This window comes from Sus scrofa, chromosome 9 (assembly GCF_000003025.6).
Source record: "Sus scrofa isolate TJ Tabasco breed Duroc chromosome 9, Sscrofa11.1, whole genome shotgun sequence".
Taxonomy (NCBI): Eukaryota; Metazoa; Chordata; class Mammalia; order Artiodactyla; family Suidae; genus Sus; species Sus scrofa.
The window spans coordinates 87,434,741-87,461,626 of NC_010451.4; the positions used below are offsets into that span (position 1 = coordinate 87,434,741).

A 26,886-nucleotide genomic window follows, 5' to 3' on the forward strand; every position below is an offset into this window, starting at 1 on the left:
AAGCATTCAGCCTGTATCAGCTTCTTGATATTATTTTAACATGTCTCTCTGTAATTGTTTTTTTAAGTGTGGCACTTGAGTTTTCAGGAGTGTTCTGAGTTGTGATTGATCATTGCACATGCATTTTTGAATAGGGACATCTGTCTCTTCAGCATATTATGTCTACTGACATGCCATTTCTCAGCTTGACAGAGCACCTCTAGAGGGCATAGGTTTTAATAAGAGAGAAAATGTGATTTTTTTTTTCTTCCATAGAAAGTGGGTGGTGTTACATTTTATAATGAAATAATGAATAGTTGAAATGACAGCTTATCCAATTAGCTTTATATGAGCCAAATATAAAACTAGAAATAATGCTTATTATCTTAGCCTTAATAATCTTAAGTTTGAAATAAATTTTAATAGAATATTTGCGAAATAAGATTACTCGTAGTCCTAGTAAACAGTAACAAAAGTGACTTCTTTTTTCTCCTAATTTTTCTTTCTGTGTGCTTACCACTTCTCTAAACTTCTTCCTGTGTTCTGTTACATGAACAAACATATATTTTGAAACATGTTGTAATTTTTGGAAACATTTAGTTTCTATTACTAATTTTCAATTCATTTTATATCATTATTTCCAGTCATTCAGTAATTGCAGTAACAATTCTAAAATAAATGGAGGTACAAAGATGAATGAATGAATTTTCTGTGGATTCTACCATAGAAGAGGCCCCAGATTAGTGTGAGAGTCAGACAAAACACCTTCTTAATTTCCCAGGCAGAAGTAGGAGCGATGATCTGTGTCGCTGAAGAAGCAGCAGCAAGCTCTGAATGAATGTGGGACATGAGGCAGGGTGACAGCGAAGACCACTGACCCAAAAAAGTGATTGTGAGCTTTCCAGCAAAAAAGGATAGGCAAAGGGAGCCTACAGGCGGAGATGAGTAGAAGGGTGAAAGGCCTTGGCCATTTTAAAGAAAAAAGGAGAAATTCCTTGTACCTGGAGTAGCAGGTGTGTGGGAGAAATGATAGATGAAAATGGAGAAGTGGAATTTTCACTTTTAACATAGGATTTACTGTCCTTTTCTTCCATTTAAATCATTTATGCCTGGTTCTGATATCTTGTCTAAAACCACCCTCACCCCAAATATTTCTCAGTCATTTGAACAGAATTACTGGTAGTTAATTTTCCTACTTAATTTTTTCCCTTCTTAAAAACTCCTTTCAACTGTTTTAGTCATTTCCAAATATAAGAATTAATTCCAGTTACTGTGTTTCAAAGATTTTATTAAAGGAAGTTCCTGTTGTGGCTCAGTGGTAACGAGCCCAACTAGTATCACTGAGGATGTGGGTTCAATCCCTGGCCTCGCTCAGTGGATTAAGGATCTGGTGTTGCTGTGAGCTGTGATGTAGGTTGCAGACGTGGCTTGAATCCTGTGTTGCTGTGGCTGTGGCATAGGCTGGCAGCTGTAGCTCTGATTCAACCCCTAGCCTGGAACTTCTATATGCTGCAGGTGCAGCCCTAAAGAGCCAAAAAAGAAAGATTTTATTAAAATGTTTTACCTTGATCCAGCTAAATGGTTAACCAATTTACTGGTTAAAAGGAAACATTTTGTATAGTTCAACATGTTAACAGTTTAAATCAAATTGATTAGTTCATCTCTTTGATTGATTAATTTAACCATTCCAGAGGAAAGTATCAAAGAAAATTTTGTGATGTGTATCTTTATGAAAATAGTTGACATTAGTCCGTCCCCAAGCCTGTGTCACTGCAATTGCTTCATCCTACAATCATGAAGGAACATCATCTTAAACTTTTCTTTGAAAAGTTCTCTTTTGAAGTATTTTAACTATTACTTAACTAGCTATTTCACATTTCTGGGTTTTCTTGGTGTCTTTTAGAGCATTTAGGAGTCATAAGCCACTTCTTAAAGCTTCTGGAAATGATCGTTTTATTTCAGAATTCTGTTATCTGTGAAATGGGTGTTCAGTTACTTTTAAAACACTTCAATATATTAGTTTTATGTCCAGAATACTTCCCTAAACAGTTCAAAGCTAAGTTTTGTTTGTGCACATTTAGTAACAGGTTTTTTTTTTAATTTGAATGGACTGCTTTATTAAAATAATGGAATAACTTAGTAGAGGAAGAACTCCCAGGGAAGAGGTTAAATAATATAAATAGCTCCGCTGAGAGTGCAACAAAGTTCTCTATTGTGCTGTTGCCACAGCAGCACCAATAATTCAAAACAAGGAAATGGAGTCTCATGTTTAATATAATACAGACTTTTCCCTAGAACTTCTGTGGTCTCGGGTTTTTCAGAGATTGGAATGTTTATCTACATATGTCTAAATTTAGATGTGCCTTTTATGTAACATGGTAAAAGAGAAGTACTTAAATTCTATATGATGTAATTATTTCTTTAGCATTTTTTAAAAATTGATTTTAAAACATCAGGAATTTTCCTTGCTGAAATAATGCCCTAGGACATTGTGAATACATGCTTATGGAGAAAGACATAATCTTTTATGCAGTTAACATTCTATTTTAGAGGGTCACTTTGAAAGATATGAAAGAGGTGTTTGGTAAATCAAGAAAGAAAAAAATTTTTTTTTTCATATTGAACATTTATCTACCATAACAAGCATTGCTTCTACTATGGAAATAGGTATTCTATTCTGAAAGTCCAAATCTGGAAACTCAAAAAAATGAATGTGGAAGTTTGGGAGTTATAAAAAACTTTTATCGTTTTAGAAATAAATTTAAAATGAATTGAACTCCAATTTCAGGCATGTATCAAATTTAATTAACCATTCAATAAAGCACAACTACACTTCTGCAAAAAATTTTTTTTTCTCTGTAACGAACTGCTTTTTATTAAATGTATTTGATATAACATAGTCCAGTTAGAGACTTCCTTTGGAATTTAAAATTTTGTTTTCTTTTGTTAGTTGCTCTGTCTTGCTGCCTGCCTGGCAATCCTATCACCAATCTTACCCTTGTTCTTACTAAAAAGTAAATGTGTAGGCAGATCTTATTGTTATGTTGTAATCATAAATGAAATTATTAGGGAAATTTTCATGCTCTGATTTTTTCTACTCATGATGAGGATGATGCCAAAAAAAATTGTCAAATGTATATCCGGTATGTGTATGTTTGCATTTTAGCCATTTAAGAGGGACAAATGTTGCTGGAAACTAGTTTTCTCAAAGGCTTAATTCATGCACTATGTGTAAATTGGCTAAATATTATTTCTTGCATGAAAATTTTATTAAGAAATTATGACTTCATTTTTCACATATCTCCTCTGTCTAGTGTTGAAAGGGGAATTTTGCATGTTGAAAGGGGAATTCTCAGAGGTTCAGGAGAATAATTGTGAATCATTCTTGTAAATGATTGGAAGGTTGAAAAGGAAATAAAGTAAAATGAGTATGTATTCATCCATTCAGCAAATATTTATTAAGGGACTACCTCTATCAGGTATGTTTCTAGACACTGGAGATAAAGTATTGAAAAAGAGAGAATAACTTCATGAAAATTACATATAATAAATATTTAAAGAGGGGACTTGGATAATAAAATAACCTATTGAGATTTTTCTAATATAGTAGTTATGCCTTTTTCCATTCAATCATTCATTCACACAGTATTTGCTCATTAAACACATCTAAAAACTTTTATGTACCTTAATCTCCCTTTCATCATCCAATTTTATCTTTTCCAGTTCTCAAAAGGAGTAACATTTTTAAAAAAATTGAATAAAATTAACATGTCTTTTGAAAACAAAATCAGGATTATCCATCCCAAGATTTTGTGTGTTTTGCCATTCCCATTTAGATCTTCCTAATACTTTACTCAGGAAGATATGCCTGAGGAAAACCAAGTATGAGCTTCTAGATGGAACAGAGCTTTGTCTTTGAGTCTTAAAACAGGATCAGGCAATGATATATGTTTCTTGAAGTAGGATATACTTTTAAAATGCTGGCCATATGTTATGTGTTATTAGTAAGCATCATAAGTATTCATTGACTTCTATTAATAAATTTTTCCTAAGGGAAGGAACATATTGCATGGGCTTTGTGGCCATTCTTTTTGTTCAGACTTGTACTTTATGGAACATGCTTTTATTGATACTCTATTTAAGAGAGAGGCTGACAAAGGCTTCCATGACTTCCAGTCTCCAAATGATGGAAAGTGAGAACCTGGTGAAAGATTTTAGGAAACCACTTGACTCGCTTTTCAAGTAAAATGTATTTCGAAGAATAATAGCTGAAGAATTGACTCCAAAGCTTCAGTGGAGATGAGAAATTCCTCTGACTGAACTGTATTCAATTACCTTAGCTTCTATTGAGCCATATTCTAAACACCTTCCTTTGTAACTATCACCTTGTGCAGAAGTCTATATTTTTAGCCTTTAAGCAGAGCTCAAGCACTGTATTTAGACATCTGACTTGAAGACTAAAATTTGCTCAGTGAGCAGAACAAATGTTCAGAAAATAACATTTCAAGGTTAGAGTTAGTGTCCTGAATAAAATTCCTTTTCTTCTTTTTATCCCTATTGAATATAACATAAATAATGTACCCTGACTGGCTTTCAAGATTAAAACATCAGAGAATAACAGTGAACTTGGAGCGGGAAGAGGGAGTAATTAAAAATTGAAGGGACTTCTGTTGAACAATTGTTGGCCTGAATCTAAGTACACGTTTTATTCCTATTCAGTAGGATTATGTATCCTAAAAGGATTTTTTAAATTGTATAATAAAGCTTCTAGAAAAAAGGCCAAAATGAGCCTATAGCCACCTTGAAAATATTGAAAGAATAGCCATGTACACACACAACACAAAGGCATTATAATATCCCTCTCAGAATAGGGAGGAGAAAACTATTTAAATTTGTCTATGACTAGTTGTAGCAACTGTAGGTTTCAGTTTGGGGCTATTTACAATGTGCTCATCACTGTTTGAAGGCCTTTCATGTAATTGACCTTATTCAATATTCACAGCAATTCTATAAAATAGGCATTATAAGCCCCATTTTATAAATGATAAAATAAAAACCAGAGTGTTTAATAACATTCCTAAGACTGTATAGTCAGTGAATGGTAGTATGTTATGGATATTTCTGTTTTATTGGTGTATAGTTGCATATAGTAGTCTCTTAGGATCCTTTGTATTTCTATGATGTCCACTGTTACTTCTCTTTTTTTCATTTCTAATTTTATTGATTTGAGTCCTCTCTCTTTTTTTCTTGATAAGTCTAGCTAAGGGCTTGTCAATTTTGTTGATCTTTTCAAAGAACCAGCTTTTCGTTTCATTGATCTTTTCTGTGGTTTTCTTTGTTTCTATTTCATTGATTTCTGCTCTGATTTTATGATTTCTTTCCTTCTACTAACTTTATGTTTTGTCTTTTCTTCTCTCTCGAGCTGCTTTAAACGTAAAGTTAGCTTGTTTATTTGAGCTTTTTCTTGTTTACTGAGGTGGGCTTGTATTGCTATAAACTTTCCTCTTAGAATGGCTTTTGCTGCATCACATAGGTTTTGGAGTATCATATCTTTGTTGTCATTTGCTTCTAAGTATTTTTATTTATTTACTTATTTATTTATTTATTTATTTATTTATTTATTTATTTATTTTTGTCTTTTTGCTATTTCTTTCGGCCGCTCCTGTGGCATATGGAGGTTCCCGGGCTAGGGGTCGAATTGGAGCTGTAGCCACTGGCCTACGCCAGAGCCACAGCAACGCAGGATCCGAGCCGCGTCTGCAACCTACACCACAGCTCACGGCAACGCCAGATCGTTAACCCACTGAGCAAGGGCAGGGACCGAACCCACAACCTCATGGTTCCTAGTCGGATTCGTTAACCACTGCGCCACGACGGAAACTCCTGCTTCTAAGTATTTTTAAATTTCCTCTTTGATTTCTTCAGTGATCCATTGGCTGTTTAGTAGCATGTTGTTGAGTCTCCACGTGTTATGTTTTTTGCGGTTTTTTTCTTTTTTTTTGATTTCCGGTCATATAACATTGTGGTTGGAAAAAATGCTTGATATGATTTCAATTTTCTTAAAGTTACCAAGGTTTGATTTGTAGCCCAGGATGTGATCCATCTTAGAGAAATTTCCATGTGCCCTTGAGAAGAATGTGTATTCTCTTGCTTTTGGATGGAATGTCCTATAAATATCTATTAAGTCCATCTGGTCTAATACTTCATTCAGGACCTATGTTTTCATATTGATTTTCTGTCTGTATGATCTGTCCATTGCTGTAAGTGGGGTGTAAAAGTCCCCCACTATAATTGTGTTATTGTTGATTTGTCCTTTTAAGGTTGTTAGCAGTTGCCTTATATATTGTGGTGAACCTGTGTTGGGTGCGTAGATATTTAAAATTGTTATATCTTCTTTTTGGATTGATCCTTTGATCATTATGTAGTCACCTTCCTTGTCCCTTAAATTATTCTTCATTTTAAAGTCTATTTTGTCTGATATGAGTAGTGCTACTCCAGCTTTCTTTTGATTCCCATTTGCATGGAATATTTTCTTCTATCCTCTCACTTTCCATTTGTATGTGTCCCTAGAAATGAAGTGGGTCTCTTGAAGACAGCATATATATGGGTCTTGTTTTTGTGTCCATTCAGTCTGTGTCTTTTGGTTGGGGCATTTATTCCACTAACATTTAAGGTAATTATTGATATGTATGTTCTTATTGCCATTTTATGTATTGCTTTGGATTTGTTTTTGCTGCTCTTTTTTCTTCCCTTCCTCTCTTGTTCTCCCCTCTTGTGGTTTGATGACTATCTTTAGTGTTGTATTCGAGTTGATTTTTCTGTTGTGGATATTTCTTAGGAAATTCCAGATATGGTGGCCAAGATTCCTAGTACTGAGAAATGAAAATATTTCACTTATTAGGGAAACAGATGAGAGTGATACATCATGATTATTATTCTTTTTTTTTTTTTAATATATTTTGTCCTTTTAGGGCTGCACCTGTGGCATGTAGAAGTTTCCAGGCTAGGGGTCCAATTGGAGCTGTTGCCACTGGCCTACCCTGGTGCCACAGCAATGCCAGATCTGAGCCACGTTCGTGACCTACACCACGGCTCATGGCAACGCCAGATCCTTAACCCACTGAGCAAGGCCAGGGAGCAAACCCACAACCTCGTGGTTCCTAGTCAGATTCATTTCCTCTGTGCCATGATGGGAATGCCCTCATGATTATTATTCTTAAATAAGAAATTGCAAGGTCCAAAGACCTTATCCAAAAATGGAAATCATATGTTTGTGCTGAGGAAAAGTGATTATCACTTGAAAACTTCTTGAAGAATTCAATTCACTTGGATTGTGTGTAACTTGATGAGAAACTTATCCTTTTTTTTTCTTTTCTAAAAGCAGTGTCTAAAAATTATCCAGAATTTCCAATAACTCTTTCAGCTCCAAAGAGAATCTTTAACTATTTATACAGCCTTGGGTTCTAGTTGCCTGCAGCATTTGGAAGTTCCTGGGCTAGGGATTGAATCCAGGCTTGAGCTATGGCCTGTACCAAAACTGAATTCTTAACCTACTGTGCACCAAAACTGAATTCTTAACCTACTGTGGCAGGCAGGAGATGAAACCGGTGCCTCCACAGAGACAAGCTGAATCATTAATCCACTGTGCCATAGCAGGAGCTCCAAAACTTATCCCTTTTTATTCCACCAGGCAAAAGAAAGTTGTAATTGCATTGCATATTGAGTGTACAACTTAATGGAACCTGGACACTCCCTCCTCTTTATTCCTTGTACAACAGGCTCCTTGTGAGCAGCACCAACTAGAACCCAAGGCTGTGTGAATGGTTAAAGATTCTCATTGGAGCTGAAAGAGTTATTGGAAATTCTGGATAATTTTTAGACACTGCTTTTAGAAAAGAATAAAGAGCATGTCAAATCCTTTGACCCTTTTCTGATACTTGGTGTTCAAATGCTCAGAATACACTTCAACTCAGCATTGGGAGACATTTCATAGTTTGGCATAGTAATATGAGAGAAAGAGAGAGTAAATCAAAGGAGAGTTAGAGATCTATGTTTAAACTTGGTGGAATACCAAGTTTATGTAACAGAAAGTAAAACAGCAGACTATGATTTGGTGATCTGATTATCATTCCTCTTTGAAGAATGAGTTATCAGTACACATGGCCCAAGTGGTATCTTAATGCTTCATTTGCAGTTCTAAAGGATAGCACTGGAGTTTTGTGTCATATGTGTTATTCTAAAACAGAGATTTTAAAGTACTAAATTATAATTCCATTTAGTCACTGTGTCATTGACTTTTTCAAATATTTTGGTGGTTATTGCCGTTATTCATTGATAGGAACATTTAGTCTGAAGAATTAAATGATTTGCTAAAAGGGAAACAGTAGTATATGGCAGGATCAGCCATCTAATACTTTGAATTTTAGAAAAGTGTTAAAAACAAACAAATCAAAACAAACCTCCTCTCAGTGTCTGTGTTTATGGAATATTCTGCCCACCCCCTGCCCCACCCCATGCAAAATGAGGAGGTAGAAAACATATTATTATGAGAACTAGACAGATATCTGTTCAAACTGTGCCTCATGTCACTAACTATAAGCTTGACCAATTTATCCGAACTTTGTTTTCTTAATTTCTACCATGATCTTCTGTACCTGAATAGAAAAAGTCTGAGAAGCAGCCACTTAGCAATGGCTGTTTTTGTAGTATAGGATTATGAGGCATTTCTTACTTTTGTCCTCACGTAGTATTTGGTTTTATGATCATATGTAATTTGTGGAATAATTTAAACTTTCCCTTTAAAGTCAAAAATATAATTAGAAATTTTATTTAATATTTGCAAATAATATATGAGATACCAGTTTAAACACACACACAATTATTCCTATTTCATATGTTTAGATATTATATCCTCCTCTTATTTCAGAAACAGGGTCTTACTTGTGTACTTTTTCCAATTTTTTTTAGCTTTTATTTCACATTCACTGTAGTTACTCTAGAGGAGAAAAGCATTTTGATTTCCCATTATTATCTCCTTAATTTCACAGTCCTCAAGGATTTTGTTCTTTAAGTTGTCTGTAATTTTAAGACTACCCCCAGTGAACTATCTGGGTTCCAGCAGAAACCTCTGTGTGTAGTGCTAGACACGGGTTTTACAGTCAGAAATACCTGTAGTCAATTCTGTTCCTCCATTTACCAAATATGAAAATGTAATCAATTTATCCCATCTTTATAGCTCTTCATCTATAAAATCAATGTTAAAAAATCTAACCCTGAGGATTGTTGTGATAGTTAAATGAATTAAATATTTCAAGTGTCTGGTATTATGGAGACTAAACAAATTCTCTTTCACTTGAGTTAAATCAAGTACTTAGTATTGCTGTTGTCACAGTAAAAATTTGTTTATTCATTTTATAATAAATTGGATGTGCATCTTCTGTTTTTAAGAGCAATTGAATCCCTCACGGAGTAACTAAAAAGATGGCCCACTGACAATCTTTTCTACATTAACATGAGGCTGATTTCAGCCTAAGTATCCGGATTGCCAGTCTCGCTTCACTTTGTCAAAGGAATGAAATAGAAATCCACAAAGCTCAAGTAACAATAAAATAAATTTAGTCCAAAATATCAATTAAAGGGCATTGCGTTACATGAGATTCTAGCGCTGGTGAACAGTATTACAAATGTTTTTTACGTCTTCAGATTTATGAAGTAATTTCACCCCTGGTGTTCAAAGTAGAAAACTTGCTTTAAAAATATAGGTAAAAATAAGATTATAAAATTATCTATAATTATATATTCAGAGATAAGCCCTCTTCACATTTTGAGCTTTTTTCCCCCATTTTTGCAGTTTTATTAAGTATAGTTAATTTACAGTGTTATGATAAATTCTTCTGTACAACAAAGTGATTCAATTATACATATACAAACATCTATTCTTTTTCAGTTTCTTTCACCATACAGATAATGACAGAATTTTGGGTAGAGTTCCCTGTGCTGTACAACAGATCCCCTTGGCCAGTCATTCCATATAGCTCAGTGTGCATATGCCAACCCCAAAACCCAGATTATCTCTCTTCACATTTTGAGCTTTTTAAAAAATTCTGTTTTCTGGGAGTTCCTATTGTGGCTCAATGGAAACAAATCTGACTTGTATCCATGAGGATGCAAGTTTGATCCCTGGCCTCACTCAGTGGGTTAAGGATCTGACATTGCTGGGAGCTGTGTTGTAGTTTGCAGACTTGGCTCAGATCCTGTGTTGCTGTGGCTGTGGCATAGGCTAGCAGCTATAGCTCCAATTAGACACCTAGCCTGGGAACCTCCATATGCAGTGGGTGTGGCCCTAAAAGAAAAAAAAATTCTGTTTTCTATTGAATATGTGGATAAGTTTTCCATGAGAGATGGGAAGGTATGAGAGAAGTGTGTGTTTCTGTTCCAATTTATGGATAATTATAACTACATATTTTTGTATCTTTTTCCCTTACTCAACATTGTATTATGAAAGTTTTTAGTGTCATTAAATATTTTTTTGTGTCATGATTTATAGAAGTTGTATTTTATAATCCATTCTGTAATTATACCATAATTTCCTTTATTATTTCCCAATAGGCAGTTTGCAGTTGTTCAGATTTTAAAATAACAGCATGACAGATATTCACTTACATAAATCAACATCCACATCTTTGATTTTTCTTCTTTTTATTAAATTGAAGTACAGTTAATTTACTCATGTTGTGTTAGCTTCGTGTGTATGGAAAAGTGTATGACAAAGTGTATGGCAAAGTAATTCAGTATATATTTTATATACACACATACTTTTTAGATTCTTTTCCATTATGGTTTTTATAAGACATTGAATGTAGTTCTCTGTGCTATACAGTAGGACCTTCTTGTTTATCTATTTTATACAAAGTAGTATGTATATGTTAATCCCAAACTCCTGATTTATCTCCCTCCCCCTCTACTATTCCCTCTGGTAACCATAGTTTGTTTTCTATGTCTGTGTGTCTGTTTCTGTTTTGTGAATATGTTTATTTGTATCATTTTTTAGATTTCATATATGTGTTATCATTTGATATTTGTCTTTGTGTTACTTACTTCACTCAGCATGAGAATCTCTAGTTACATCCATGCTGCTGCAAGTGGCATTATTTTATTCTTTTTATGGTTGAGTAATATTCCATTGTGTATATATACCACATCTTCTTTATCCATTCATCTTTTGATGGACATTTAGGTTGCTTCCATGTCTTGGCTGTTGTAAATAGTGCTGCTGTGAACACTGGGGTACATAGATCTTTTCAAATTAGAATTTTCTCGGCGTTCCCGTCGTGGCACGGTGGTTAATGAATCTGACTAGGAACCATGAGGTTGCGGGTTTGGTCCCTGGCCTTGCTCAGTGGGTTAAGGATCCGGCATTGCCATGAGCTGTGGTGCAGGTTGCAGATGTGGCTCAGATCCCGCGTTGCTGTGGCTCTGCTGTAGGCTGGCAGCTACAGCTCCCATTTGACCCCTAGCCTGGGAACCTCCATATGCTGCGGGAGAGGCCCTAGAAAAGGCAAAAAGACAAAAAAAAATTATACACACACACACACACACACACACACACACACACACAAATTACAGTTTTCTCCGAATATATGCCAGGATCATACGGTGACTCCGTTTTTAGTTCTTTAAGGAAACTCCATGCTGTTCTCCTTAATGGCTGCACCAATTTACATTTCCACCAACATGATTTTTTTTTCTTTCCAAGTGATTCCTAGAAATATAATCACTCTCCAAGAGTGTGTACTTTTAAAAAGATTCTTGATATACTGTGACAATTTTTTTCTACAGGAAGGGTGTACCAATTTACACTCCCATCAGTAGTATATGAGAATCCTTTTCACATAATATGCTTTCATGTGTCAGCATCAGTTGGTAAGTAAAAATGTTAATCTTTAATAATCTGCATTTAGTTGCTTATGAGTGAAGTTGAATACTGTGTGCTATGTTTATTGAGGAAGCACACACACAACCACATACACACAGACCCTGGAGTGTCTTCCTTTCTTTTCAGCAAGTAGAAGATATGTTGTATTCTCATGGAAGTTATAATAATGATTCAAGTAAATGTCAATAAGCAAGATCTTGGCTAAAAATAATCACTTTGGCAGCAAATTTAATCAAATGTTTAAAGTGTCTTAAAAAGACTACATTTGGGATGCTTTCTTCAGAAAGATGTGTTGCATGATATTATGCTTATGAGGTAGCTTTTCGTATATCCTTTTATGCTGGGCAGTTGGTAGTTTTGTTGCGTTTACCCTGTGTTCCCCAATGATGTCGAACTAGCAAGTTTTTTCAACTTGTGAACATCTGCTTTTGTCATCAAAATTGGAAGATATAATTGAAAGGAGAGATTTATTTTATAGACTGTGTAATCTTCCAATTCTGCAGAATTGAAATGATAAACTTGAAAATGTATTTAAGAACTGAAGTAAACTAACTATAAGAGAAAAATTAAAAATCACTATAAGAAAAAAAAATGAAGGTTCAGTAAACATAGAGCTTAAGACTGGAGAAAGAGTGAATTTTATTTTAATGTAAGCACCAGCATGACTGTACTCTCTAATGAAAAAAAAAATAACATCTCCAAAATTATATCATCATTTCTTCACCAATTACTATGATTCTACTGGTCACTTTATTTAGTCTGCTTATACATTTTATAATTTGCAAAAAATCAGCAGTAATTGCAGAATATTTAGTGTATATAGACCACGTTTTAAATCATCTTACTAGGTATGATTTTTAAAAAGATGTTAGCTTCTTTTTCCAGAATGTCATACTTGATGCCTCAGAGGACCAGCTTTTTAAAACATTTCTAATTAAATATTTCTAATTTGGGGGAAAATAAGTTTTTAAAGGAGTAAAATATGAATATGATCCAAATCTTCAGCAGATTGAAGGATAATACTGGCTTATAAGAAGAGAAGTTTTATAAAGTATTTCTTAAGCCTTGGAGAAAGTTAATAAAATAATTTTTATTGAATTCAAACATGATTCAGCTTCTAATATTAATTTCGTAAATAGGAAATAGGTAATTAAATTATTAAAGCACCTTCACTTTAAAGGTTAACTTTCTTAGTATTATTTCACTCATAGAGAAATTTATTTTTTTACCTCTTTTAAAGTGCTAGATCAGCATACAGCTGTTTACATGCTTTCTGTGTTATGCATTCTCTCTTAAATCCTGCCTGTGTGAGGGCTGGATATCTCATAAAGGAGGTAAAATAATGACCTATATATCTGGAACACAAGGTAATGAATCCTATTACTTGGGTACATCCCTCTTCTGATTTGCAGACAGCTTAATTTTTACATCTGGTCTTTAGCTAGTGCTTGAGATGGAGCAGAATTGAGTGTTTGAGAGATACTTCATTTGTTCTGTTTGTTTTGTCTTTTTAGGGCCTTACCCATGGCATATGGAAGTTCCCAGCTAGGGGGTGGAATCAGAGCTATAGCTGCCGGCGTACACCACAGCCACAGCAACCCTAGATCCGTGCTGCATCTGCAACTTATACCACAACTCATGGCAATGCCAGATCCTTAACCCACCCAGCAAGGCCAGGGATCGCTTCGTTGGGTTCATTACCATTGAGCAGCAATGGGAACTCCAAAGATGTTTCATTTGTTTGTCCATTTCACTTGTGGTCCTTTCTGAATATGTTCAAAGAGCTTTTCATAGTTAATGTCCTCTGACTTTTTAAAAATACTTTCCATAGCTTATTTCTTACTGTAAAACCTTATGTTTATTTTGGAAAAATTAGAAAATACTGAAAATTAAATAGGGAAAAAATAGCCATGCAGAATTCCTGTTTATATACTGGCAGCTACTCAGAGTCTATTCTGTATCATTCGTCTATGAAGATTTTTACAAGATGAGACCAAAGTCTTGGTCAGTGGCATGTTACACTGAATATTAATCATACCTTTGATACTACATATTTTGTAAATGTCATTAATATATATTTTTTATTAAGCAACTAATACCTAGGGTAGAGACCATGTCAGCCTGCAGACAAATTTTGTATAATTTGAAGCATGTTTGCCAATCTTATGAAAAAGGAAATCTCACATAAAAATCCAGTTGTATTTACTCTTGCAAGATAGGAACACCTGCAGTGCTCAAAATCTTTTTGCCTGCAGTTAGTGGGAGCCAGTTATGGATGCCGGTGTTCCTTCGGTGACAGTGTTTTGTAGGCTACAATCTGTTGGAGTTGAATCAACATATGAAAAGTATTTTATTCATTAAAATGTGTTTTAGGTCCTTCATTTTCTTCTTGTTTTACAGAAATTTATACCTAGAAAATATTTCATAGCTTCTTCAGAGAACATTTAATTTTTCCTCATCTAGAAGCACACATTGCCTGCTATGTCCTATGTTTTAATGGCTAAATTCCAAAGGAAGACAATCATCTAGGCCAGGGCCTCAAGTTGTGGAAGTTTCTATATCCGGTAAACTGGCTCCATTCCAGGACAGAATGATTTATCAACAAATGAAGCACCAGCTACTTCCCACACGTACTGTGAGGGCATTAAAAATCACTCCCTCTCCCACCCAGCTGACAGAGTTTGTATTGAGTATGGAGCTGACATTCTCTCTCTTCTTCATTCTGTTGAATCACTGGTTTCTGTAGTCTATTAGGCTTCTTATTCATATAATAAAGTGTTCATTCATTAACTGTCTCATGCCTACACACTAGATCTTGTCACTTTCTTTTCCTTCAAGTTCTGCTGTTTTTATAAAGCCGCGCTGTAGCAGGGAAGTGAGCTGGAAAACTGATTTTGTGTCTGTAGCATCAGGTACTATTTAACCAGTGGGAGGGACTGATAAAATTAGCAAGTTGACTAACCACTTCCCTTCCTTGTGGCTCTTTAATATTATAACGGATACAGAAAAGTTCAGAAGGACTGGGCTAGCTTTCGAAACCACAGCACACTTTGGCAAAGAGGGAATGCACAACAGAACGGGTAAGTTTCTTTCTGTTAACCTTTTAAGAGAACTGTGAAAAGGATATTGGGGTAGAAGCTTTAAAGTTTGATTATGCAAGCGGTTTTTAGTCATTTGTAGGCTGTTACAGGAGGGAAGCAAAAGCGTTTCCAATCAGCAACAGTATCTCCAACAACAACAAACATTGGAGTGAGCAAAAGATTCAACTCCTGGACTATCTTTACTGTTCCAGATAGACAAGACTAAAATATTCTGAGGAGAGGATTCTTGTATTCATAAAGCTTTTGAGAAATAAGTTCCTACACTCTCAGTTCTTAAAATCCAGACTTCAGAATTATCAGCAGAGACATTGCTTTACTCAAAGTGTCCTTCTGCATTGTGGAACAGCTTAAGATCTTAGGTTATCTTCTCTGTGGTTTAGATGTTTATTGCTTTTAACCCGTATTATGGAAAATCTGAAATGCAAACAAAAGGAAAGTGAACAGTGTATAGAGTCCCCATGCACCTATCACACAGATCTAAGAGTTATGAAGGCAGGACCCACGCCCTTTCATCCACACTTCTGTGGCACTTGAGTCTAGTTGCTTTATAATATTTGAAGTATGCCTGTTGGGAACATTAAATGAAAGAGGGCAAGAGTCTCCTAAAGGCTCAGACCCCAGTTCAGTAAGGTAAGTTTTAGAGAAATATTATTACAGAAAATTCACTTATGAGTCAGAGAAAGCAAGACCAAGTTTCCAATGGCCGCTTTACCTGTGGGAGTGGGTGTAAAGGATAGTAGGTCAGATTGTGGAGCAAGATTGTTTGGGGTCAGATTTTGGTTCTGTTGCAATTCAGCGTCCTTGTGGAAGTTTCACAGTCTTTCTATGCTTTGCTTCTTCCTTCACCTGATGAATGAAAATAATAACAGTTCTTTCCAGGGTAGGAAATAATGAAATAGCGCCTGTAAAGACTTGGCAAATTGCTGAGAACAGAGAATGCTCACTGTAGGTTAGTCCCACAGCTGTTTGCTGAAATTGTTAGAAGGATAGTCGGAAAGAGATGCATTCAGACAGGAAGCAAATGTGTGTTTGAATATACTTGGTTGTCTTCTGACCATTGTTTTTCTCTTGGTTATTTGATGAGATGAAGCTAAGAAAAATCTCCACTAAGATCCCTTTCTAGCTCCTGGCCCTTGGAAAACTCTTCCCCACCAACTCTGAGTTAGTTTTTTTCTGAAAACAGTGTCAAAGCTGGTCTTGTCCATCCTCTCACTTTGAAGATGAGGGAGTAGGAATTCATCTAAGCTCGTGGGGCAAGGAGTAGTGGATCTGAGAGAAGCATCATGGGCTCCTCTAAACCCTGCAAGGGGTGTGATGTGTTTGGGTTTGGGCAACTCTGCTGGGCCTGGGAGGCTACCTCACATACAAGCTCATGCCCTTTCCCCTAAGGGACAGAGCTCTCCAGGCTTACTTTCACCTTCCAGGGCCACAAGCTGCCAGATACTTTTTTCATTAGTAATGAGGAAGGAAAAATTCTAAAGATGGCAACCAATGGACAGGTGAGGACCTTCCCCACTCTGTTATTTCTCCATCTTATAAATATTAATGACTGCTATTTATTGAGTAACTACTATGTGCCTGATCTTGCACTGGATGGTGCTTTCACAGCTAACATATATAATATAGATAAGGGAACTGAGGCATGAAGAGATTAAGCAATTTACTTTGATTACCTAGTTAATAAGAGGCAGCCTTGATTTTGTTCCTGGTCTGTCTGACTTAACTACTTCTCAGAGCATTTGTCCATTAGAAATCAATTTATTCATATGTTTGCAATCAAACTGCAATTCATGACTTTGCTCATAGCCTTCCTAAAGGTGAAAGTCTTCAGTATTCCTTTAAAGCAAGTTAAATGGAAAAGCTTTTTTCTAGCAATAGTTTCCCCACAGTGAATTTTCATAATGTGTAATTATAAGCTGGAAATTTGTCAGAAATCTTGACAAATACAAAGGCTGGTGGGGGTAGTTGTGGAGTTTAATAAAGTAAATGTTGAATTGAGAATGTTACAAAAAGGAATACTCTTTTAGTATATTAACCATGCCTCAGTGGTGGATTTTGTTTTTAAGGCCATTTGTCTCTCTTGAGTTTTTGTAAATGATGGGTGAAATTCATCTAAGTCAGTTTTCGAGAAACATGCAGTGCTGTTGTAAAACAAATGATCTACACTGATGCGATGCAGAAGTAAAAACTGGCCAAATCTTCTGAGAGGTGTTGCAGAGAACTGGGACACACACAGACATTTTAGAAACCTGGAATTAACTTTCAGTGCTTTTTCTTTTAGATTACTGGTATAACTGTAAAAATAGAACCAAATGTGTGAATGAAGAGGTTAATTTCACAACTTGGGAGAATTTTTCTTTCAGTGGAATAATGGTGTTTATAAAAATTTTCTTTCACTGAAAGGGACACTGTCTGGAATTCCTAGCTAAAAATGAAAACATCAGCTATAACATGATCAACTTCTCTTATCAGGCAATTGGATACATTCAGCAATCTTCATACTTACTTTTTTTTTTTTTTTTTTTTTTTTGTCTTTTTGTCTTTTTAGGGCTGCACTCCCAGCATATGAAGGTTCCCAGGCTAGGGGTCCAATGGGAGCTGCAGCTGCTGCCTAGGCCAGAGCCACAGCAACGCCAGTTCTGAGCCGCCTCACCTCTGTGACCTACACCACAGCTCACGAGAACGCCCGGATCCTTAACCCGCTGAGCAAGGCCAGGGATCGAATCCGAAACCTCATGGTTCCTAGTTGGATTCCTTTCTGCTGCGCCAAGACAGGATCTCCCATACTTACTTTTATCTTTCTTTCATTGGTGAGAATACTTTTGTCAATCTTGATAGACTCAGCCAAATGTTCCTTGTAGAAACATTGGTAGAGCTTTGAGATCTTGCTATCTTTTTGGAGAGAAGTGGGGGGATAAATGAAGTTGAGGCTGTTGGTGGGGGAGGGAGTGAGGTAGGAAGGATATTGTTTTTTGTTTGTTTGTTTTCTTTTTAGGGCCACACCTGAAGCACATGGGAGTTCCCAGGCTAGAGGTGGAATTGGAGCTGCAGCTGCTGGCCACAGCTATCAGAGCCACAACAATGCTAGATCTAAGCTGCATCTGTGACCTACGCTGTAGCTTGTGGCAACACAGTATCTTTAACCCAGTGAGTGAGGCCAGGGATCAAACTCGCATCCTCATGGATCCTAGTTGGATTCTTAACCCACTGAGCCACAGTGGGAACTACAGGAAGGATCATAGTTATAAATCATCCTTGGATTATTTTTTTAATTATAATTATTATTATTTTTTTATCCTTAGATTCTTAAACCATTGAGAAAACAAAGAGGCAGTAGTTGTGGCAACTGCAAACTACTTTTTCCGGAATTGTTCCTTTATCTGTGTTTTATTTTTTTTCCTCTAATATCTTTATCTCATAAGAACACAACTAGAAAAGCAAGATTCAGGGTTGGAAATTTCCATATCCATCTATGGTTAGAAATATGTTCAGAAGTGCCATTTAGCTTGTCAGGATCCCCTTCTTTATGCACTAATGTAATTTCTGATGGTCTTGGTCAGCCCCACTGGATGACTGAATACCAGTGCACTCATGCTTCCAAATCCTCCACTTCTGTCCGGACCGAATGTTTAACATTTGACCTTCTTTTATGTCACTGCTGTTTGAGGACTGAGTGTTTTATTAAAAGTCTTAAATAGTTAAAGCATTGTTTTTCCTTGAGATGAGTTCTTTCTTTTTTGTTCTTTCAGCCATGTGGTCACAATATTTTAGTGTCACCCGCCCTGGAGATTTGGAGATCAATAATCACAGCTCCTACCCTCAGAAATTTATAGATTAGTGGGTGAAGTAAATGTGGATGAAGTGGATTCATAAAACATAAAACATATTCTGTGGCTGTGGTTCATAAAACATATCTGTCTTCCTTGGACCAGCTACATTGGGAAAGGTAGTATGTGTGTGGATAAGAGATAAGAGAGCCATGGTTCAAATCCTGTTACTCTGTGATTTGGGGTATTTTACTAACCTTCTTAAGCCTTGATTTCTTTACCTGCAGAATGATACTGAGCTCCTAGAAGTGTTGTATGAATCATATGGTATAATGCATGTTAAATATTTATATAATATAGCATATGTAATTTGGGGGATCAGAGAAAGTCTCTCCCAGAAGAGGTTTACTTTAAGACGAGCCTGAATGACACAGAAAGAGCCTTCTAGTCACAGGGGAACCACCAGTACCAAAGTGATAAAGAGGTTGTCCAGAGAAAAAGAGTAAAGGCCAGTGTGGTTGAAACATGTAAAAAGGGAAAGTTGCTTAGAGGTATAAGCCAAAGAGTCCAGGTCTTCCAGGGCCTAGTAGGTCATGGTAAGGAGGAGGTTACTTATTATTCTAAGTGCAGTGAGAAGTGATTGAAAGTTTACACAGGAAGTTGCATGATCTGAGCACTATTTTTAAATTAGTTACAGCGTAAGTGATAGATTCTCAAGAAGCAAGATAAAGACGCATGGAAACAGGATAGAAGGCCCTTGGAATAGCCTAGTCTAGAAATGAGTCCAGCCTGGAATAAGTAGTACCAGTGGACAGAGCTGAGAGATCTAGTATAATCAATAGGATTTGGTAAAGAATTGGATGTGAAAGTGAGAGTAAATGGCAGTTATGATTCTGTGTCTTGAACAGCTGGGTCAAGGGAGTTGTCACGTATGAAGATGGGACAAATTGGAAGAAGAGGAGTCTTAGACATCTCAATTGAACTGCTCTCGAAAGATTTGAGGGAACATGCCCAGTAGGCAATTGTTGGTGTATAGATGGTATGTGACAGCATAGAAATAGATGTAATCACTTAGGGAGATGGTAGGAAGTGAGAAAAGCTGAGGGCTCAGTACTCAACCATGGCAAATTCCAAAATTTAGAAGATGTAAAGAAGTAGACAGTAAAGGAGATGTACAAGTAATAGGTAGAAAAAAGAGAAAACCAGAGAGCATAGACTATTCAGAAGAAATAAATGGTTACCCATATAAAATGCTAATTAAAGAGCCAATAAATTATCAGAAAAGTCATGGGAGTTGGTAATGTGGAGCTCATTGGCGTACAATAAATAGGCAGAAAATTGAATTTCTTTAAAGTGTTTTTGCATTTTGACATATTGACTAATCAATTTTATTATTGATTAATTTAATAAACACTTAAGATTAATTCTATTTAAGAGTCATGTTGTTTTCCTAAGTGGCAATATATTTATAAGTTTCCTTGTTTTATTTTCATGTAACTTGATAGTATTCAGGGAAATAATAATAAACTATTTGTGTCAATCTAAATTTATTTCCCCTAAAGTGTAAATTGCTTGAATTCAGCGCTTTCTTCATATTTGTATTTCCAGTGTCTAGGTAGCTGGATACTGTTACTGAGGGCACTTCTAGGGGGTGCCATTCACATAGATGGGGGGTTCTCAACCGGAGGCAATTTTATCTTCTGGAGAGATTGGGAAACATCTGAAGACAGTTTTGAATGTCACATTTGGGGCAAAGTATGCTACTACCTTTTAGTGGGAGGAGGCCAGGAATGCTAAATATCCTACAATACAAGGACATCCTCACACAACAAAGACTTACTTGTCCTGACAATGGGGAGCACAGGGAACTCTACCCAATATTCTATGATGGTCTATGTGGGGAAAAAATCTGAAAAAGAATGGATGTGTGTACATGTATAACTGAATCACTGTTGTATAGTAGAAATTATCAAAATACTGTAAACCAACTATACTTCAATAAAACTTTTTCAAAAATGAAAAAAAAGAATTATTTGGCTCAAAATGTCAGTAATGCTGAAGTTGAGAAACTCTGACATTGACTATGATGAAGACCTGCTCAGTGCCCACCATGAAGTGTTGGAAATAGTATTTCTTGACTTGAGTTTTTCTGCAAAAGGGTGGGATCTCTTATTGTGTTTTTCATGGTCTACCTATAAATTTGTGTAGTAAGAAATCTTTGCATTTAATTTTCATTCTGAGACTTGGTAGAAAGAAGCGAATCAATAAAAGTAAACTGCATTTGTATGAACTGCCTTTGCAGAATTAATTTATAATGCAATTCATCTAGTATGGTTAGAAGTAGAAGACAGTGCTCCACCCAATGAATGTTAGACTTTTTACATCAGGGCTGGAACCTTTAAATAGACTTAGTTCCTATGCTAAAGTGTGTCTATTAAGGAAGTTTTAATGTTAAAAAATGATTTTGAAAGTTATTAGATTCATTTTTAAAAACCTATAAGGTTCCATCTTTTTCTTCAAAAATTAACATTCTTACTTTCAGTTTATCATAAAATAGTTCATTTATCTAAAATTGTGTGTAAGTACAAATATGATAAACTACAAGGTACACATAACAAATTTACAAAATCAAATATGACCATTATTAATGAAGCCTCCTATGTGATTCCCCACCTCCACAGGTAAACATAGTTTGCATTTTTTTTTTTTTTCTTTCAAGGGCCACACCTGCTGCATATGAAAGTTCCCAGGCTGGGGGTTGAATACAAGCTGCAATTGCTGGCCTATGCCACAGCCACAGCAATGCCAGATCTGAGCTGCATCTGTAACCTACACTGCAGCTCACTACAACACCACGTCCTTATCCCAATGAGCAGATCCAGGGATCAAACCTGCATCCTTATGGATACTAGTTGGTTTTGTTACTGCTGAGCCACAATGGGAATGCCAGTTTTGAATTTTTGTTTATTGTTTCTTTAATTTGTATTAAATTCTTACTCCATATATATGTATACCCAAGTAAGATATGAAATTAGAGTTTTTAAAATGTTTGTATCTATGAATTTAGACTAGTATCTTATACCATTCACAAAAATCAACTCAAAATGGAATAAAGTTTATTTAGCATAATATCTGCAACTATAAATCTCCTAAGAAATAATATAGAAAGAATGCTTCATATTACCGGTCTTGGCAATGATTTCTTGAATTCGGCACCAAAAGTACAGGCAACAAAATCAAAAGTAGCCAAGTGAGACTACATCAAACTAAATAGCTTCTGCATAGCAAAGGAAACCATCAACACCGAATGAAAAGACAACTTAGGGAGTGGGAGAAGATATTTGCAAACCATGTATCCAATAAAGAGCTAATATCCACAAAATATAAGGACCTCCTACAACTCAATAGCAAAAAGCTGAGTAACTTGATTAAAATGGGCCAAGGACTTATATAGATATTTCTCCAAAGAAGACATACAAATGGCTAGACATCTATGAAAAGATGATCACAGTTGCTGATTGTCAGGAAAATACAAATCAAAACAATGATATATCACCTCACACCTATTAGATGGACATTAAAAAAAAAGTATTGATGAGCATGTGGAGAGAATGGAACCCTTATGTACTATTGGTAGGAATGTAAAATGGTGCAGCAGCTATCCAAAACAATATGGAATTCCCTCAAAAATTAAAAATAAAACTAATATGATTCAGCAGTCTCAATTCTGGATATTTATCCATATGAATTTAAATCAGGAAATCAGGATCTCATAGAGATATTAGCACTTCTGTGTTCATTGCAATATTCAATTCACAATAGCTAAGAGATGAAAACTATCTATTCTTCAACAGATGAATGGATAACTGCATATATAAAATGGGATATTACTTAGCCATAAAAAGAAGAAAATCCTGTCGTTTTCTCCAACATGGATGAACCTTGAGCATATTATGCTAAGTGAAATAAATCAGTCACAGAAGGACAGATACTCAATGATTCCACTTATTTGAGTTAACTAAAATAGTCAAACTCATAGTTAAAAGCAGGGATGCTGGTCACTGGGGGTTGGGAGAGGGAGAACTGGGAAATTGCTCTGCAGTAGATATAGAATTTCAGTCAAGGACGATGAAGAAGTTCTAGAGATCTGGTGTGCAACATTATACTTAGAGTTAATACTGTACTGTACTATTACACTTAAAAATTGTTCGGAGTAGATTCTATGTGTTTTTTTTCCACAATTAAAAAAAAAAAAAGCTTGTATACCTTTAGAATGGATAGGCAAAGAGAAGGATGGAAAGAATAAAATAAGGTCAATGACTGAGAAACATAGCCATGTGGCTGTGAGGCCTTGCACCAAGAATGAGAATAGTGGCACCATTATAAAGGAGTAGACATCTTTTTGTGACTGTATCCATGGATAAAGGATGAGTGTAAGATCAAAATGACTGTTATAAGCATGGTGATAGAATGGAGGTTTTATTAACAGAAGCACAGAAAGACAGGGGACAGAAGCATACAGAGTGAGATTGATTTTGTGCCTTCCTTCAAGAAGATTGAAGCACCATGTTCATTATCTGGACCTGCATTTGCCATGGCAACAGGACATCCAAGAGCTTGCTCTCTCAGGGCAATTCTAGATAGGGATACAGTCATTGTCAAGATGGCAGAGCTGGAGGCAGGTATTTGAGAGGTGTCCGTGTAGGGTGCAAGTTGAAGCCATATGGAAGGAAGAAAAGTAGGGACAAAAGGGATCTTATACTTGCAAAATGCCCATAGGTAATGGTGGGATTAAAAAAATATATGGGCTTTTTCTGTTGCTTTTTGCTTATTTTGGTTTAAAATCCTTTATCAATTTATTTCTATTCCATATGTATATCCTCTGTCTTTTTTTCAATATGTATTATTGTGGATTAACATTTAAAACTAAATTGGATTCTTGTGACAATAACTATGATATATTTTGATTTGCAATTTTTGTATTACCTGGAATAAGTGTTTAAATTACACTGATCAAAAGAGTATAATTATTGGAGGAACCAAAGTGGCATTGGTCCTAGGTAAAATTGTGACATCAGCAGTTTGTTTCTAGAGCCATTCCTCTTTTAAGTGACTTCTTTGATCCTAAATTTTCATCTTTTCAAAATAAGACATTGTTTTCAATAATGTGTGAGACTATTTAAAGAGTTTTTTCTACTTTTTGAGCTTTTCTCTTTTCATGAACCTTCTTCCTACCCATCAAGGCCTAAACCTAAAGAGTTTCTTTCACTCTGCTTTCCCCCACCACACACCCAATTTAAATGTTGCAGTTATACATTCCCTTTTCTCAGAGGCCTGCTAGTTACTCATGCTAATGTGTCAAGTCTGTGTTATTCACAGTAATTCACAATACGCTATTATTGGCCTAATGTATTCACTCCCAGATGGCATCTTCACTGGGGGCTTCTTGTCTGCACCTAAAGTGGAGCTTATTGGAAGATTATTCAGGTACTATGGCAGATGTAAGCCAAACAAATCTATAATAGTATTATTTATTTTTACAAGTACTCTTTTGTGTCCATATTTATCTAACCTGTATTAATGTAATATTAGAAATTTAAGAAAGACCTAAATTTTTACAACTTTCTTACTTGACATGATTTTCAGAAGAAATTGTTTACTTTTAAAGTAGTCAGCCTTCTTTTGTTCCACTTGCACTTGAATTAATTACCTAGGTTCTTAAATCAGTTTTTTGTGTTATCATGTTCCCACATAGGACACGCTTAGGCACTGCTACAGCTTCTGAGTGTTTTAAGTATTCTCATATGACAAATTACACAAACAAATAGTAAGCCTGCTATTTTAGATTTAACTATAAGAAAATTAAAATTTTATTAAAAATATTATACCAGAATTTTGTGGTTTTGTAATAACACCATGAATGAAAACCTAGTAGGTAGGAGAAACAGTATTTTATATTTACTGTTAGGATTGAATCTGTTTCAAAATGATGAGTTATATTTCAACCTTTTTTGGAACCCAACTTTTCTTGTTTCCGAATTAATAAAGATATTTATATAATTAAAATTCAGTTTATTATTAAAAACTGAATTAAGATGACGGTGAAAGAACAGCCTCAGGTATGTGACTCTGCATTTCAAAGTGGTACATTTAATGTTTATGCAAGAGTAAGACTTTTTTAAAAAACTTTATTTTAAAAAGTGATTAGCACCTTGGCTGTACAGCTTCTAAGTTTTTTTTTTTTTTTTTTTGTAACACTGCATAAAATTTGAAATGTTTTTTGCTTCAAAATTTGACCTACTTTAAAAAGTTCTGATAATTCCAATGTAATATATTCCCTCAGTTTTGTAAGCGCCTTTGGGTAATGTATTGGAGAGGCAAGTAATCTCATCAAGAAGCGTAATGGACCCTATCACATTTCAAGATATATTTTTTTTCCTACTACTCTGCTTCAAATTTAGTTCTGTGTTTAATGATACCACACTCTACTGGCAAGGGTACTTTTCCAAGTAGTTTAACTCTCTTTGCATACAAATGGTGTTTTTGGTCTGGCTTGCCATTGCCAATCTTTTCCTTGAAATTAGGTGACATAATTTGATTTTTTACAGCCAGAAGAAAAAAAAGTATTTGTTCATCTTGAGAGGTTATAGAAAGAAAAGTTGTCCTTTAATAAAATGCACGGCTTGACATAATTAAAAAAAAAAAAATGGGTTGGTGCCAGCTCAAGAAAGCTGGAAATAATTCCTACTTGGTTGAAAGTACCATTAGTCTGCAGTAAAGGATCTCCAGGATCAGTGATTTGGTGCTTTGGTGTGGAGAGGGAAGCTGCACAGAGGAAAGGACCCTGATTTAACTTCACCTTAGCAAACGCTTTTCCCTGCTGGATTCCAGTGAGCTGCATATTTTAGTCATAGATGTTCAATTTTGAAGGCTTCTCAAGAGACTCTCTTGACAAGTATGATAATCTTTATTATCTAGACTTTTATAGATGAAATGTTTTAGGTCCCAAGAGATATTAAACAACTTTCCCATGAACTCAGTATCACCATCCTAAAATTCAAGTCTTTCTCCTCCTAGTGCTGCCTCTGTCTAGATAAAATACTGACTTTTCCAAGGAATGTCAAGAATAGGATCTGATTTTAACAAAAGGCATTCTTCTGTAAATATCAGATTTGCTTTGACTTATCAGTCCTTTAAGAAACACAGTGAATGATGTTTTAAAAGCACAGCAAATGAGGTTTGTAAGCCATTACAAAAAATATATTTAAAAGTGTATTAGTATACCTTCTGTATTAAGTAAAATAAAACAGATAATAAAGGAGTTCCCATCGTGGCACAGTGGAAACGAATCTGACTAGGAACCATGAGGTTGCAGGTTTAATCCCTGGCCTCACTCAGTGGGTTAAGGATCTGGTGTGGCTGTGAGCTGTGGTGTAGGTTACAGATGCAGCTCGGATCTGGCATTGCTGTGGCTGTGGCATAGGCTGGCAGCTGTAGCTCCAATTACACCCCTAGCCTGGGAACCTCCATAAGTCTCGGGTGCGGCCCTAAAAAGACAAAAGACTAAGAAAAAAAAAAGATTATAAGCAATATGTTAATTATATGCAGAGAGTTTTTCCCCAAATAAAATTAAGACATACCACAAGAACAAATTGAGTCAGTTTTTCAAGTTGCAAATATCTTTTTGAGTAAATATCTTAGTAAATATATAAAGTTCTTCAACTATATACAACACAGACTATTCCAAGTAAACATGTAGGTTATTTTAAAGCTATGCAAAACCACGTGTCATCTCCATATTCCAGAAAAAAAAATCTCTGCATATTTTGGAAGACAAACATGATTTCATATATGTAATTGACAAAAAATTACTTTTAGGAGAAACACAATCATTTTACGAATGGCTATGAAACAGCAGTTGAAAACTCTGAAATCATGGATTCTAGTTATTATAATAAAGAAGTTCCTGCATAATTCTTCATGAACCATCCTGAAAAACTGTCAGGTAAAGAATTCAGTAGAGTTGAAGAATTTAATTGATTTTTTTCAAGCTGAAATTAAGAAATGCAAGCATTTTTGTCCTTTAGGTGAAAACGCTTTTTTT

General features: G+C 35.4%; 1 protein-coding gene across 31 annotated transcripts in view; it reads left to right on the top strand.

The window, feature by feature from the left end:
* HDAC9 (histone deacetylase 9) overlaps window positions 1-26,886 on the top strand; it is a 1,028,404-nt gene that overhangs the window by 270,341 nt on the left and 731,177 nt on the right. For 5 of the 31 annotated variants that reach the window (XM_021102470.1, XM_021102474.1, XM_021102480.1 and 2 more), the window contains exon 1: window positions 13,558-14,994. The exons of 19 other annotated variants lie outside the window; for them this stretch is intronic. Coding sequence is in view for 5 of the 12 variants with exons in the window: in XM_021102478.1 (XP_020958137.1) it covers window positions 14,979-14,994 (16 nt within the window). In the remaining 7 variants the exon portion in view is untranslated. Of the gene's footprint in view, window positions 1-13,557; window positions 14,995-26,886 lie in introns of those variants that run through there. 7 more of the 31 variants (XM_021102502.1, XM_021102509.1, XM_021102505.1 and 4 more) reach the window with 3 other exon arrangements.